The sequence below is a fragment of the Zalophus californianus genome, chromosome 1 (assembly GCF_009762305.2).
Source record: "Zalophus californianus isolate mZalCal1 chromosome 1, mZalCal1.pri.v2, whole genome shotgun sequence".
In the NCBI taxonomy this organism is placed as follows: domain Eukaryota; kingdom Metazoa; phylum Chordata; class Mammalia; order Carnivora; family Otariidae; genus Zalophus; species Zalophus californianus.
The window spans coordinates 33,873,048-33,887,839 of NC_045595.1; the positions used below are offsets into that span (position 1 = coordinate 33,873,048).

General features: G+C 50.3%; 1 protein-coding gene across 5 annotated transcripts in view; it reads right to left on the bottom strand.

The window, feature by feature from the left end:
* The window catches only part of LRIG1 (leucine rich repeats and immunoglobulin like domains 1), a 128,952-nt gene that overhangs the window by 37,008 nt on the left and 77,152 nt on the right, over window positions 1-14,792 (bottom strand). The window contains exon 1 of one of the 5 annotated variants that reach the window (XM_027586780.2): window positions 7,528-7,642. The exons of 3 other annotated variants lie outside the window; for them this stretch is intronic. In XM_027586780.2, the coding sequence (XP_027442581.1) occupies window positions 7,528-7,532 (5 nt within the window). In that variant the 5' untranslated portion in view covers window positions 7,533-7,642. Of the gene's footprint in view, window positions 1-157; window positions 181-7,527; window positions 7,643-14,792 lie in introns of those variants that run through there. One more of the 5 variants, XM_027586779.1, reaches the window with a different exon arrangement.

Consider the following 14,792-nt stretch of genomic DNA (forward strand, 5'->3'; position numbering starts at 1 on the left):
TCACCTGCTGGCTGGGTGCTACAGAGAATATTGAATTTTCTGGCAGCCACTAGTTTGTCTGCTCAAGTTCAAAGCCTAGGCTTCTCTCCCCAAGGACAACAACGCAGGGGTCACAAATGCCGTGCAGAGAACACCGAGATCAGAACGCAGAGCTCACCAGTGCATATTCCCATGAAGAATGTGCCCGGCGAACCCGCCAGTTCCAGGTGCCGTTCTCATCTAGAACCTTCAGAACAGAGCCCAGCCCCATCATGTATGGGACTGCAGGCACAGAGCCCAGAGTTCAGGTCTAATCCAACTTAATGCATCATGACACACCTCATGGTTTCCCAGGCGTGAAGACAGGCACAAGGGATTTTTTTTTTTTTTTTTTTTTTTTAATGACACACGTCTGACAACCTAAGGGGAACTGGAACTTGGTGCTCAGTCTGCCTGGAATTAAATCCTTGGACCCGCCTGACTCTCCCCGCCCCCATAGCTTTGCTCCTCATTTCCTCATATGGAAGATGGGCCGCAACCCCTTCTGGGACATGGATCACCCAGCCGAAACCACACGAAAGCCTATGTTAACCTAAGTGTCTGAGAAAGGCATTTTACCACCATGACTTAGTTACACCTGTAGTCATCTTTCTGGAAAGCCCCCAGCCTAACTGATCAACCCGTATTTACTCACCAGGAGAAAGACAACAAATGCTAACCGAAGCTGGGGGGGACCTGCCCGCCCCCCACCCCCCGTGGGTTTGGCCCTGCCGGGCAGATTCAAACCACAGCAGCCCTAACCCCAATATTCAGATACTTCAGAATCTGTTGGGTGGCAGTGCTGGGCCTCTGGTTCCAGGCGCTCACTTGGGCCAGTTTCTGAGTCAACAGTGTCAGGGTCCCCGGCCAATCAAAGCATTCTTGAACACAACACAAGCCAGGCGTCGCTTACTAAGTGGCATCTCTTTTAAACAAACACTTGACAAAATCGGTTCCAACAGGCATAAACAAGGTTCTCTTTCCCAGAAGCTCTGGGGCTGCTTGTCAATTCCTTTGTTTTTTTCACAACTCTCCCAGGCCCTGAACCCAAAAATCCATTTACGAGGGCACAACTCCACACACAGGGAAGTCTTCCCCAGAATGAAAGGCCACTTTTCCCTTCACGTCCCCTCCCCGCACCCCCCCCAAAGCGATTTCCTTTGAGTTCTTTATTATGTTCTTAATAAAGATGGTCTCTTCAGTTTTGGGACTCCAAAAGAAAAAGGAAAAAAGAAGACCTTTATTATGTTAAGTATGGGAAAAGAAGAACAAGAAATAAGGGCCGCAGCGCTGAGCCTCATCCAGGAACTGTGAGTGCAGGGCCGGTGAGCCAGGAAAGGAGGATCTGAGACAAGCAGGCAAGCAGCACTGATGGCCCCAAGTCACGGAAAACGGGACCAGACACAGAGGAAGGGGCCACGGGACAGCTGTGAGCCCGCCCCCTCCGCCACGCTTCCCCCACGGTGCCTTGTCTGTCTCCTCTGTCTCTGCCTTTCATCTTCTACCTTTCTTTGTCTCTTATTGATTCACGGACTCGAACGGGTTCTGGGCCCCTGGGCGTGCCAGGCCCGCTCTGGAGGAAGGACGCTGACATGAGCACTGGGGCTCTTTCACGTGCTGCAGACCTCCTTAGCTAGCCACAGAGGCAAGTCCTGGGGACGAGACACAAGCAAGCGGGGGAGTGAGGATGACAGAGGCACAGGGGACGAATCGTGCCAGGAGCAGTGAATTCTGCGCCCTGAGCAGTTTGTGGGGGCCAGCGCCAGAGCAGGCAGGAGGCCGACACGGGGAAGACCCAGGCCGGGGGCTGGGAGGGCCGGCAGAGCGCCTCCCTGGCCAACCTGGGGACAAGGGGCTCCATGTCACCACAGTGCAGGAGAGGGAGGGCAGCAACACAGGGACAGACACAAGAGAAGAGCAAGAGAGGGGCCCAGGGGATCTGAAGAGGACAGCCGGGGTCTGCGTCAAACAGTGGTGCCGAAGGTTCCGGTCTGCAGAGGTAAGCCGGTTGGCAGGCTAGTGGCCACACCTGCATCCTTGTTGGCTTATGGGCCGCTCCCAACTCAGTAACCGGAGAGATCCTGGTAAGGCATCCCAAGGAATGGGGGAAAACATCTGTAAATCACGTATCTGATAAGGGATTAATATCTAGAATATATAAAGAACTCCTAAAGCTCAACAACAAACCACCCCCGCCCCCCGCAATTAAAAAATGGGCAAAGGACTTGAACAGATGTTTCTCCAAAGAAGACATACAAATGGCCAGTGAGTACAAGAAAAGATGCTCAACATCACTAACCTCACATTCATACAATGGCTACTGTTAAAAACAAAACAAGTGTGGACAAGAATGTGGAGAAAGGAGAACCCGGGCGCCATGCTGAAGAAAATGGTCTGGTGGTTCCTCAAAAAAGAAAATACCTCACGACCCAGCTGTACTACTTCTGGCTCTATATCCCAAAGAATTGAAAGCAGATCTGAAAGAGACATAAGCACACCTGGCCAGCTTCTCTGAACCCACAGGCTCCTCCCCATCTCTCTCTCACTCTCTCTCACACACACACACACACACACACACTTTCCACTCCTTCACCTGCTTTATTTTTCTCAAAAGCTCTAATTAACACCTAGTATATCCAATAATAACTTATTTCTAGTCTAACACCTTCTATCCCACCAGGCTGTGGCTCAAGGAGTGACTGGTCTGTTCTGCCCACTAACGTGTCTCCAACCACTGGAACAGTGTGAAGCATGTAAAGGGTGCTCAATAAATATGTGCTGAATGGTTCATAAGAAATGAATACAGGTTAAATTTCTGAATCTCACAGATTTGAGACTCGCCAGCATTTAAGCAGAAGCAAAGCATGCGGGCAGAGGAGTTCAGTCTGAGAGCGTGAGGGAAAGAAAGAGCGTCCATGGCCCTGAGGCAGGGCTGCCCAGAAAACACAAGAGATGTGGCCTGCAGTGGCTCCCCAGGGCCTCGGGGCTCCAATACTGCTGGTCCCAGCTGCCCAGGGTGTACAGCCATCTCCCCACTGGACCGGTCTCCCTGCTCTTCACTCCAGCCCAAAGCCCTGATCAAATTCTTCCTGAACTTCCATACTCTGGAAAACGGACCGCACACTTCTGTGTGTGCCCGTGGACTCTACCCACCCCAGCCCCAACACACAGCAAGAGTCACACCGTGTTAGACATCCCTGTGGACCGTGGCCAATCCGCCCCAAGGCCAGGGTTCTTCCTGGGCTGACACCTGGCACAGCACAGAAGAGCATGTCAGGAGCACTGCCCTGCCGGCTGGGGTTCAAATCTCAGTGACGCAACTGGCAGGTGTGAACCTCAAGAGGAGCCTCATCTATAAAGCGAGGTGTGAAGTTCCTCTGCCCCATGGGTGATGGGACCTGACACAAAGCGGTTGCTCCACTAAACCAGTTCTTGTTTTTATTAGTCATATTTGTATCCTCACAGCCAGGCTCAGGATCTGGTTTGTGGGAGGTGCTCTGGCAAAAGAATAAATGAATAAAATTAATGAATGACTGGTTCCTGTCCATCCCTCTGCCACATTTCAGTGCAAGCAGGGAGGCCTGACTCCCCTCAGGAAAAAAAGCGTTGACTCAGAGCTCTCAGTCTTCTTTTGGTGCAGGAAATAAGTGTGCTCCAACTGGAGAGTGTCACACCCCGCCACTGGGAGACCAGGCTGAAGTGGGTAGCTGCGCCTCAAAGCAAATCCCAGATGAAAGGACTCCACAGCTAGAGACCTGCTGGATCCCCAACCACCCGCAGGACATTCCCCTCCTCACTCCCGCAGCGAGCATGGCTTACGTGCACTCACCCTGGCTCCAGCCCACCACACTCTACCCTATCCCATCTGGGGAAGTCGGTCCGCCAAGACACCCCCTCCAGACACCCATCCATAAAGACCAGAGCCCACAGGCAGAATTCAGGGGAAGCCCTCCTATCCCCTTGAGAGTAGACAGCTGTGAACATGTGTTTGCCGCCCTGAGTCCATCAGGCAGTCCACTTTCAAGAAACTGTCCATGCTTTTAATGCCGCGTGCAACGTGGAGGTGGTCATCAGGTCTCTCCTTTAATCTAACTAACTGTCCCGTTCCCAAGAAGGCCCACGCCTATCTTTATAACTTCCAGATCCTTGTTCAAGTTCTTTTTAGCAACAGCTGACCAATAACTCAACATCTGTATGCAGCAGGCCCTGGGTGAAGCCTCAGGGAAATTGCACAGCCATCTAAGGAGGTAGGTACTATTATTCTCTGTACTTGATAGCTGAAGACACCGAGGCTTAGAGATCTGCTGGAATTCTTCTGAGGTCACACAGCTGAGAAGAGGAACCAGAAAGCAAATTCAGGGGAGCAGGACTAACCGACATGCCCTCTGAGAGGCTCTCCCAGCAGAATTTTAAGGACACTGTGCTGGATTCAATCCATAAACCTTCAGCATAGCTTGGCTAGGTCTGAATGCTAGCTGGCTATTTCCTGGTCACCTCAGAGTGGTCTGCATAATTGGCCTCAGCTAGGCCTCGCTTTTATATCAGCTTCCCGGAGGCCTGCGTGAGCAGCAAATTTGCAGAGGGCTTTGTGCGGCCCATCTCAGCAACAAGGCAGAGGAAGCTCAAGTTCTTACTCATGGATATTCTGGATGGAAAGAATAGTTCCTTTGAGATCATGTCTTTAAGGACCTGTATTTGAGGGAGGAACGGCTACCTTTATTCTTAGGGAATCGAGACCTGCAGAGGGATGCCCAGCCTCTCTGTGCCATTAAACTAAATCAGAATGGTTCTGTGGCTGAGGGACTGGGGAAGGTGCAGGGTGGATCACGGGCACTTGCCTCCGCCCAGTGTCGGTTTACTCCTCAGGCTGTCCTCTGGGGCGAGGAGAACTTAATACGGTGCAAGTCTATTAAACCAACACCTGTTAAAGGCTTCAAAAATAAAATCAGTCTTCAAAGGCGGAGGGCAGGCTAGATAAGCTCTCTCCACTTGGCTACATTTTCAGAGCCAATGTTAAATTGGACAGTAAAACAGACAGAGGCATTTGAAACCAACATTTAAAACTTTTTATCATAAGTGACTGTTCCACTATGGGTCTGTGAAAGCCTCATTTACAAGGTACTCCCGTTGGTGGTGGAAAAGATCTCATGTCACTGACAACAGCTAGAAAGAAAGGGAAAGGAGATCAAAGGAAGCAGGGTCAAGGTGGGTCAAATGGATACAGCTGTTTCCTGAAATTATGCACCTATTGTCTACACCAGGAGTCAACAAACGTCTTCTATAATAGGCCTGATAGTATGTACTTTAGGCTTTGTGCGTCACGCATTCCGTCACAAGTACTCAACTCTGATGGAATGTAATATGACAATATGTAAATGAATGAGTTCCAGTAAACCTTTATTTACAAAAATAAGCTGTGGGCCACATCTGACCCACTGCCTATAGTTTATTGACCCCCTGGTCTACACTATAGCAACCAGTTTGGGTTGGTGGGGGAGTCACCCAGATTCTAATTCTAGCTCTGATGCAGCCTTGGAACTGTTTGTAAGTCACTTTCTGCATCTGGTTTAACTACCTGCAAAAGGGCACTCTGCCTCGCTACAGCAGAGAACCCTCCCATTGTTCCTCAGTGCCCATGTCAGGCGTCACTAATTAGAATCCTGCCCACCGGTGTCTTCTCTACCTCTTCAGGAAGTGGGACCTAAGTCTTCATCATTATTATGTCCCTCAAAAGACAACCCAGGATTCTGACCAGAGCCAGTGGAGAAAACAGGCAAACAGGGTGATCTTACAGAGACTGGAGATCCTCACTATTTATCCTTATTCCTTTTAATTCTTCTAATTAGGCAAACACACTGAAGTCGGCCAACGCACCGTCCTCACATTGAAGCAGGTACGCCCTGCAGCTCTTCCAGAAAATTATGGTGACTCCCAGAAATCCACACTGTCAACTCCCAGAGTGTTGGTTCTCACTAGTAACAGCATGTCTTCCATGTTATCTCAATATCAAACTTTCAAAAGGTCTTACTTAACAAAATCAGCAAAATTCAAATTCCCCAGACCTTGCTTTGTTCGAACCTCTGGCTAAGAAACAATCTAGCCCTGAGATGGAGAGGGGGGGCGGGCGGGAAAGTCATACACCTGCCCACAGTCTCCGCCCTGCACTCACCACGGTGATCCTGCCGAGCATCCTTACACTCCACACCCTGCCGGCTCGGAGCACCAGAAGCACCTCGTACCCGGCCCATCCCGTACTGCCCCAGAATTTGTTCTATGGCTCTGCTCCCCAGCACCTGCAGCCCCCACAGCAGGCACTCCAAAGTCTAACCAGAATGGACGAAGGAGCGCACACACCCTTCAGGGCTGCTTGGGGCTACAGGGTAATTTTGTAGCCCATACACGGAACCCACAGAAGGCGACCCCGTTATTGTTGATGTAGTGTAAAACTCAGTGCAGGGCAGAGAGGTCCTGATGCCTACCTGAGGGGGTTGGCTGTATTATGGCAAGCGCCAAAAGATGCTAATCATTTCAAGAACACAGATGAAGAAAATCATTTCTCCTTTGCTGAATACTACAGCACTACCAAAGGGGCCATATGGTCCAGTGGAGGCAGCTGTTGTATTTGTTTGCAGATGTTTTCATGGCAGTATCACAGGCCTACTGAGAAGGGCATTCACTCTAAGTGCAGAGCTCAATGCCTTTGTACCACGTGGGTTCACCCATGTACCCACCGCTCAGATCGCGATTCAGAACGAGTGCCGCCTCCTTCCTGTCCCTCTCCCAGCGGTTCTTCTTCCCAAAGGGAACAGCTCCGTTCTACCACCCATGACTAATCTTGCCTACTTTTGTGCTTTATACACATGTTCTCGCTCCAGACAGGCTCTTCAGTATCCGGCTACTTTCACTCAACATTCTGTTCATGGGATCCATCATGCTGTTGCATGAGCTGTCATTAATTCTGCTTCATTGCCGTGTGATACTGTATACAGTATATAGCAACTGATTTTTCATCCTACCGTTGATGAGCATTGAGTCATTTCTAGTTTGGGTTACTGCAACAACCACAGCTATGAGCACATGTTGTGCGTGCATCTTTGGGTGCCTATTTGCATGCACCTGGGGCAAGCATCTACGTCCAGGCGTGGAACTGATGCACCATTGCCGGGCACACATCTGTTCGGCCTCAGCCGACACTGCTCAGTCTTCTTTTAAACCAAATTCCCCAGAGTTGAAATGTGTCTGAAAAGCCATTTGATCCAAGTGCAATGTTCCCCGCTGCTTCACTCAACCACATTGTCAGAGGCCACCACCCTCCCATGTCCCTCGGCCTGCACCTGTCCCTCCACAAAAAGCATCAGGAATATAGCCTGGGGCCACAAAGCATGGCCAAGCTCAATCTAATCTTGTTCAGGTGTCCAACAGAATATTTTAAATGGGGGCCAAATGAGCACCAAAAAAGGAAAGGATAAAAAATAATTCCAAGTCCCAAATTGGCAAGAAATAATGTACCTCATGTACCAGGATCAACACCATGAGCAACTCGAAATATGAAGATAAGGAGGCTGCACAAAGGAGTCCAGAAGAGCACGCCTAGGCCACTGTGAAGAAACGTTCGGCCTCCCCGCACGACAGTCTGAAACCTCACCCCCTCACTAGCCCGCTTCACATTCGTTCACCTTAACGAAAACCAAAACCATCTGTTCTACTGCATAAATTGACAGTTTGCTCCAAGAAACCAGTGACGCCTCAGAAACGGCCCAGCCTTGGTTGTGTGCTGGACAGGAAATGAGAATCAGAATACGCAGGTTTCTTTCTCTCTCCCCCTCCTCCTCACTGCCCACCCCTCCCCACTGCTGCTGGTGAATCATCAGTTCCCTGGGGAATTTTGGCAGATTCTCAGCCTGGCTGCAGATGACGTTCCGGATCTGTTTATTCAGGTGGAGATCGGATAAAAAACAAGAGCAGCCCAGTGGCGGGATAAACAGCCTCCAGCAGGCGGGGTCAGCCCTCCGAAGGCAGGACCGGGCTGTGTCAACCAACCTCCTGACCCCTTCACTTCCTTTAGGGTCACTTTCCCCTTGGGGTCTTCAACGAACTGTTTTGATTAACTCCTTGCAAAGGAGACGTGATGTCCCATCCCCTTGGGAGTGGGTGGCCCCAGGCAGCTCAATGCAGCAGAGCCCACTGGTTTCCCCCACCCTTACACACAGCAAGCTGGAAGCCTAAGATCGGGAATGGGGAAGCTACGCACGGTTGCGTCAGCCACCACGGTTCTGTGACGTCTAGAGTGACCCAGTCCATGAATGACTGTAAATTGTCAGAATCCCCATCCCAACTACCAGGGTTCTGCATTCCATTCCAAGATGGACAAACAAACAAACAAAAAGAAAACCTCCTAAGGAGGGGTACATGGCTGAGTCAAAGAAGCTAATCAGAAAAGGCTACCTACTCTATGATTCCAATATAGGATATTCTGGAAAAGGCAAAACAAGGGGGCCGGTAAAAAGATCAGTAGTTGCCAGGGGGTCCGGGGAGAGAGGGATGAACAGGTGGAGCAAAGGTTTTAGGCAGTGAAACTATTCTGAATGATACTGTAATAGTGAATCAACGTCATTAAACATTTGTGGAAGCCCAAGGAATGCACAACAGTGAACTCTAACATAAACTCTAGGGTTAGTTAATAATGTATCAATATTGGCCCATCCATTCTAACAAAGTTACCACACTAGTGCAAAATGTTAATAGTGGAAACTGGAGGAGGCAGTATACGGGAAGTCTCTGTACTCTCGGCTCAATTTTTCTGTAAACCTAAAAGTGCTCTAATAGTCTATTAATTATAAACAGATCAAAACAAAGCCTCCTAAGGTATTAAGTAGTCCCGAGGTCATTACATCATTAGAATGTAATTAGAATTTTGAGCCAATCTTCTTTACTGCCATATCCTTCGCACCCAGAACCAGGCTTGGAACATAAATGGTGCTCGATAAATATTTGTTGAATAAACACATGAATTACAACTTTAAGTTCAGTCTCCCACATTCACCACCACAAACCTGAACAAAGGAACGTTATTCAGAAAAAAAAAATACGGAGGCAAGACCAACCATCCAATTAAAATTTTTTTTTAAAGAAATTAAAGGTTTAGCCTAGAATTTATTAGGTAGAAAAGCAGTCATATTGAAAATGCCGAACGAAATGGACCTTTAGGTTAATTGTGCATTTTCCCCAATTTAACCCCAAACCCCGGACATTCACTGATTAGCCGGGGTTACCGTGCATCGGCCAACAGTCTGCCCTTCCTGTGCCTGGCAGCAGTGAGGAGCAGTCCTACCCAAGATCCCCATCATCCCTCGGCCACAGGGGGAAGGAAAGGATGATGAGGAATTCAACTCGGGGAGTGCCTATCGGACACCAGTGACCTCAGGAAGACCTACAAGCCACACCTGGACTGCACTCCCCAGGAGGAAAGGCTGTGCCGATTTAACACGGGCCAGGACTCTAGGGGTTGGCCAACGCGCGGAGAGTCAGTCCCATGACCCTGGCAGGTAACCTGTTCTGGCATCTGAGCAGGGCAGAGAGGCACCAAGCTGAGCCAAGATTCGGAAAGCCGAGAACAATCAGCCCCTTCCACTCGAAGTTCCCATCTACACAGGGCACCCCTGGGTCAGGAAAGCCGGAAGTGTTTCTCTACTGGTCCAGGCCACCAAGGCCGCTCAATTCTCTCCCTCGGCCTATCTTCCCCTAAATCCATCAATACATCCTTGTTTTCTTCTCCCTTTCTCCCCTGCCCTGGCAGGTTGCCACCCTGCACACAGCTGGTGTTCCTCTCCAGCACCCTGGAGCCCTCACAGACGAGGGGCCTGCTGGGAAGTCCGCCGAGTGGCAGGCAGGCTGTCAGGCGATGTCCCGTGGCACCGCAGTCCCCGACACCAGCGGGGAGCCCGGGGATGCTGCATGAACGCACCGGGCTCGCCTGATTGCTCCTCGCTGCCATCTGCAAGCTCCATGTGTCTGTGCCCACTGGGCTCGGGCCCTCAAGGGGAGCAGGGAAGAGAACCTATGTGCCTAACGATGAGCTAGTGGCACAGATCCTCCCAGAGTTGAGGGGCTGGCAAAGCAAGGCAGGTGAGGTGGAGAGATGGCAGTGGTGAGGATCCAGGCCAGGCTCCAAGCCCAGAAACCTTCAACAAGGGATGTCCACTGAGCTCCTCTTAGAAGGGTGTGACGAAGCCACAATGGGTGGTCCTCAAACTGCCGACTCGACGCCGGGAGGGCAGGGTGCACACGTGCCCCTCTCCCTGCCACGGGACGGGATACAGCTACTCCACGGCACCCAGCAAACACCCCTCTCCACAGTAAGTGCTGGCCGGCAGCAGGGGGAGGTCACCTGTGAATCTAAGACCCCAGTAGGCTTTGTCACTAGCCACAGTAGTTTGTGCGCCTGGGAAACCTCACCACCCAGGACCTGAACACGGGTTTCCCTCACTGTCCCAAAGTCGGAGTTACACCACTTCGTATTTAGGAAAGACCTACCCACATCAGCACCTGTTGTTGCTACACTACAGAAACCTGGAGAGGATTTTTCTTTCAACAGAACGGTAATTGCGTCTTTGCTATACACCATTTTGGCTTACAAAAGGTTTCCTAGGAACACTCCTCTTTCAGATAGCCGGGGAAACCTGCAAGTGGAACCTTACTCAAAATTTCCGAACGAGAGCTAACGTTCTGGTGGCCACCATTTCAGCCTCGGACACTGAGCAGTACTTTGCACTCAGGATCCCGTCCACACAACGAGCTAGAGCAAAAGGCAGGGTGTGCTGCTGACCGATTCCCACGACGGCCACTCTCCCAAAGATGGCCGCAGAAAAAAGGTAGGAAATCCTACGATACGTTTGTCCCGGACCTAGTACGAGGATGACAGAATTTCTCCTCTCCTCTCCTTTGCATATTATTTTCATGTGCTTATTATGTAAATAAATTAAATTGTTAATTTACAAAGCTGTCAATGCAACCTTAGAGTTGCATTCAGTGTGAACTTTGGGACTTGCTCCTTCAGCGCAGAAACACCTGGCCTGCGTGACAGTCCAGAGGCAGAGGGCCTTCTGGGGTGAATGCTGCCGAGGGGCCGGCCTGAGTGGCGGTGGCCTTTCTTCAAGGGCCACCATCTGGAGGGGCTCCACCCACTCACCAGGCACACATTCATCTCCAGGCAGGGATGCTGCAGGGTCCCAGAGTCTCCTCACGGACCCCTCAAATCCTCGTAGTCTCAGGGCACACAGCTGGCTCCAGGTGGTAAAAACTTCAAAGAGCCTTTGTAGTTGGAGCCTGGAATGGTGCCCTGGGGCCTCTGCAGCCTCCCAGAAGTGGTTCCAACACTCCCTGGGCTACACAGGGCAGCAGAACCTCCCCTTGCCGTTTGCCCATTTACCCACCAAGCAGGCACACCCCACTTCTTTCTCAGTAGACATGGAACAGGAGTAGCAGGGGCCATAGTAGCAGGAAGAGGGGTCTCAAATGGAACATTGTGTGAGTGCCTCCCAGGAGCCCAGCTCTGCCTAGCTCACCAAATCCTCAGGACTACTCAAGAGATGGATGCTGCTACCACCCCTCTTTTACAAACGGGGATGCTTAGAAGGTTAGGAAGCAGTGCAGCAAGGACCGGAACCCAGACAGCCCACTCTCCTCCTCTGTGGTACCTGCATCATAACGGAAGGAGGCAGAAGGATTCCTGGGCAACAGGACCTCTCTGGACAGTGCCCCGTGCCACCCACCTCCTGTCGGCACGCCCCCAGGCTACATCCCCCATCTGTGCTTCCATCAGGGGTGGACCTAACTCTGCACACTCGGTGGGGGCGGGGGGGAGGCATAAATCCTGCGGTGGACCACTGCGCATGCCCGAGCCCCTCCACAGGGACCACTGCGCATGCCCGAGCCCCTCCACAGGCACACACGGGCCTCCCAGACCCTCAGTCCGCAGTGTGTCAGCACACAGCTGCTGCAGGGCCCAGCCAGCCCTCCCCTAGTTCTACTGGAGCAGTCCCTGAACGGGTGAGAGTAGCTCTTAGTTCCTCAGGCAGTTCGGTAGGACAAGACAAAAGTGGGCGTTCTCCAGGGAGCAGGAACCTGTTCACCCGTTGCTCTCTACCACACCAGAGAAGGCCCCTGTTAGGCCAGATTCCGAGAGGTAAGGTCCTGGACTGGGGTCAGCCGCCCAACCAGCATGCAAGCCCTCTGACCCCAGGCTGTGCTGTTCTCTGAAGGGAAGAGGCCCCAGAAGCTTTATCAGACAGCCTGTGGTTACGAGGACAGAGACAGGTCTGTGGGTGCCAGGGTGCCCCTGAAATCCCCTCGAGGGCCACAGAAGGAACCTTCCCTCTGCCGGTGGTAGAAACATTCCTGGCGCTTCCCATGCCAGCTTCCCGGCAGCTCTGCAGTCCCAGCAGAGGAGGAGGCTACTTCCGCACTTGGCTGCAGTTTCCAAGACAAGACCCTCTCCCCTCTGGGAGTGACACCACTGATGGTGCTTTTAAAAATAAAGCCAGGCCCGCTTCCTGCCCCATCTAGAAGACTTCTGATCTCCCGGTCATATGATTTAGGATCTCTCTTAGCACACAATTTCCCAAGCCTTCAATGTAGGATCTGACTGCACTTGGGGAGGGTTAAGGATGTGTACGGTAGGATTAAGGAGCTGGCCTTATGAGGCAGTCTTACTTAGCTACCCTGACGATGATAAGGCCTGCTATAACATCAAAGTGGCACTGCCTGAATAGCGCTGCTCTGCACCCACAACCACACCATCCCCTCGCCTTGCTCTCTGTAGCTTCCTGCAGGAGCCAACACTTGTTCGGTTTCTTTCTTGAAACCAAGGCTTCAATTTTCTTCTTTGCTTCGAGGGAAAACAAACAAACAAAAAAAAAACCAAGCCTACCATCATAGATCCAAATGTAAGATGTAAACTACAAACTTTTAGAGAAAACACAGCAGAAAATCTTTGGGATCTAAAGTTAGGCCAAGTTCTTCGACTTGACACTAAAAACACAAACCAAAAAAAGGAACAATTAATACACTGGACTTCATCAAAATTAGAAACATTTGCGCTGGGAAACGTCCTGTTGTGATGAAAAGACAAGCTACAGACCAGGAGAAAATACTTTCAAACCACACGTACAAAGAACCAGTATCTAGAATATATATATATATGTAAACTGAAAACTCAGCAATAAAAAGCAAAGATTCCAATTAGGAAATGGGCAAGACACACGACACTGCCAAATGTTGGCTGCATGCGGAGAACCCAATCATTCATACACCGCTGGTGCAAATGCAAGATGGTTCAGCCACACTGGAAAAGTATGGCAGTTTCTTAGAAAACTCAACACAGCATATGATGCAGCGACTCTACAGCATGCATCCCAGAGAAATTAAAATTGACGTTCACTCAAAAACCCACATGTGAATGCTCATACCAGCTTTATTCTGAACAGCCCAATGTGGAAACACCCCAGATGTCCTTCCACAGGTGAATGGTTCAACAAGGTGTGATACACCCATATCATGAGTACTTTTCTGCAACAAACAGAAGGCAACTATTGATACACCCAACAACCTAGATGACTCTCCAGGCAATTATGCTGCCTAAAAGGAAGCCAGTCCCAAAAGGTTACATGCTGTGTGAATCCATTCATATCACATTCTTTAAATGGAAGTTATATATACGGAGAGCAAATCAGACATTGCCCAGGGTGTGGGGGCAGAAGGGAAATGGGGAGGCTTCAAAAGGCAAAATGAGGGACCTCTCTGGGGATGGAGATGTTCTATATCTTGATTGTATCAATGTCAATATCCTAGTTGCAAAAGTTTTATAAAATGTTACTACTGAGGAGAACTGGGTTAAGGAGACAGGAGAATCTTCCTACATTATTATTTTTTTTTTTTTACAACTACATGTGAATCTACAATTATCTCAAAAATACCAAGTTTAACACACCAAAAAACAGTCATGACATTCCTGTGGAATCAGATAGAGGCCCCGGAAGAATTCATAGTGGAATCAGCCAATCTGCTACCTCTTTTGGTCTCCAGCTTTTCCTCCAAACCAGCAGAAACGTACCTGGTAGGACTCCATTCTGAAAGCCAAGCACCAAACACTGCTGGGCACTGTGGGATTTCTGAAATCCAGGGATAAGCATGAACTGCTTTATTATTTTCCACTGTTGAGGAAAGGACAAAGGGGTATGGATTCCTAGTGTGAAGGGGGATGTTGATAAAGCCTGTTAGAAGACCAGCGTGGCCCCTTGTCTGGAGCATCAGGAGTGACCACTTAGTCCAGTGCCCCCCATTGCAGCTGAGCCCCAGCGCTGCCTGGCTAAGCAGCAGGGCTTGCTAGGCGTCCACACCCAGACACAGGTCAAACTTGCACTACCACACAGGAGATTCCCAAAGCACCATCCCTGGAACACTAGCTTTGGAGGACTTCCATGAAACACTTCTGGAATATATACACACATCCTCCCTTGTGGGCCCTTGCAGACTCCCAAAGCAGGCCGGCAAAGGAAAGGTATCAACAAGGGCTCCAATAAGGCTACCTTTCATTCTGCTCAATTCTGCTTTGGTAAATTTACATAATGCAACTCATCCCACACAACACATGCTGCAGGTGGTGTTGCACTGTACCGTGCCCCACCCCCTCATTATTAAAGGCTCTGACATGTCCTGTAGCAAAGAAAGCTGCTTTTATCTCTAATGCTGGGATTTCTGAACTTTCTGACTCAGAC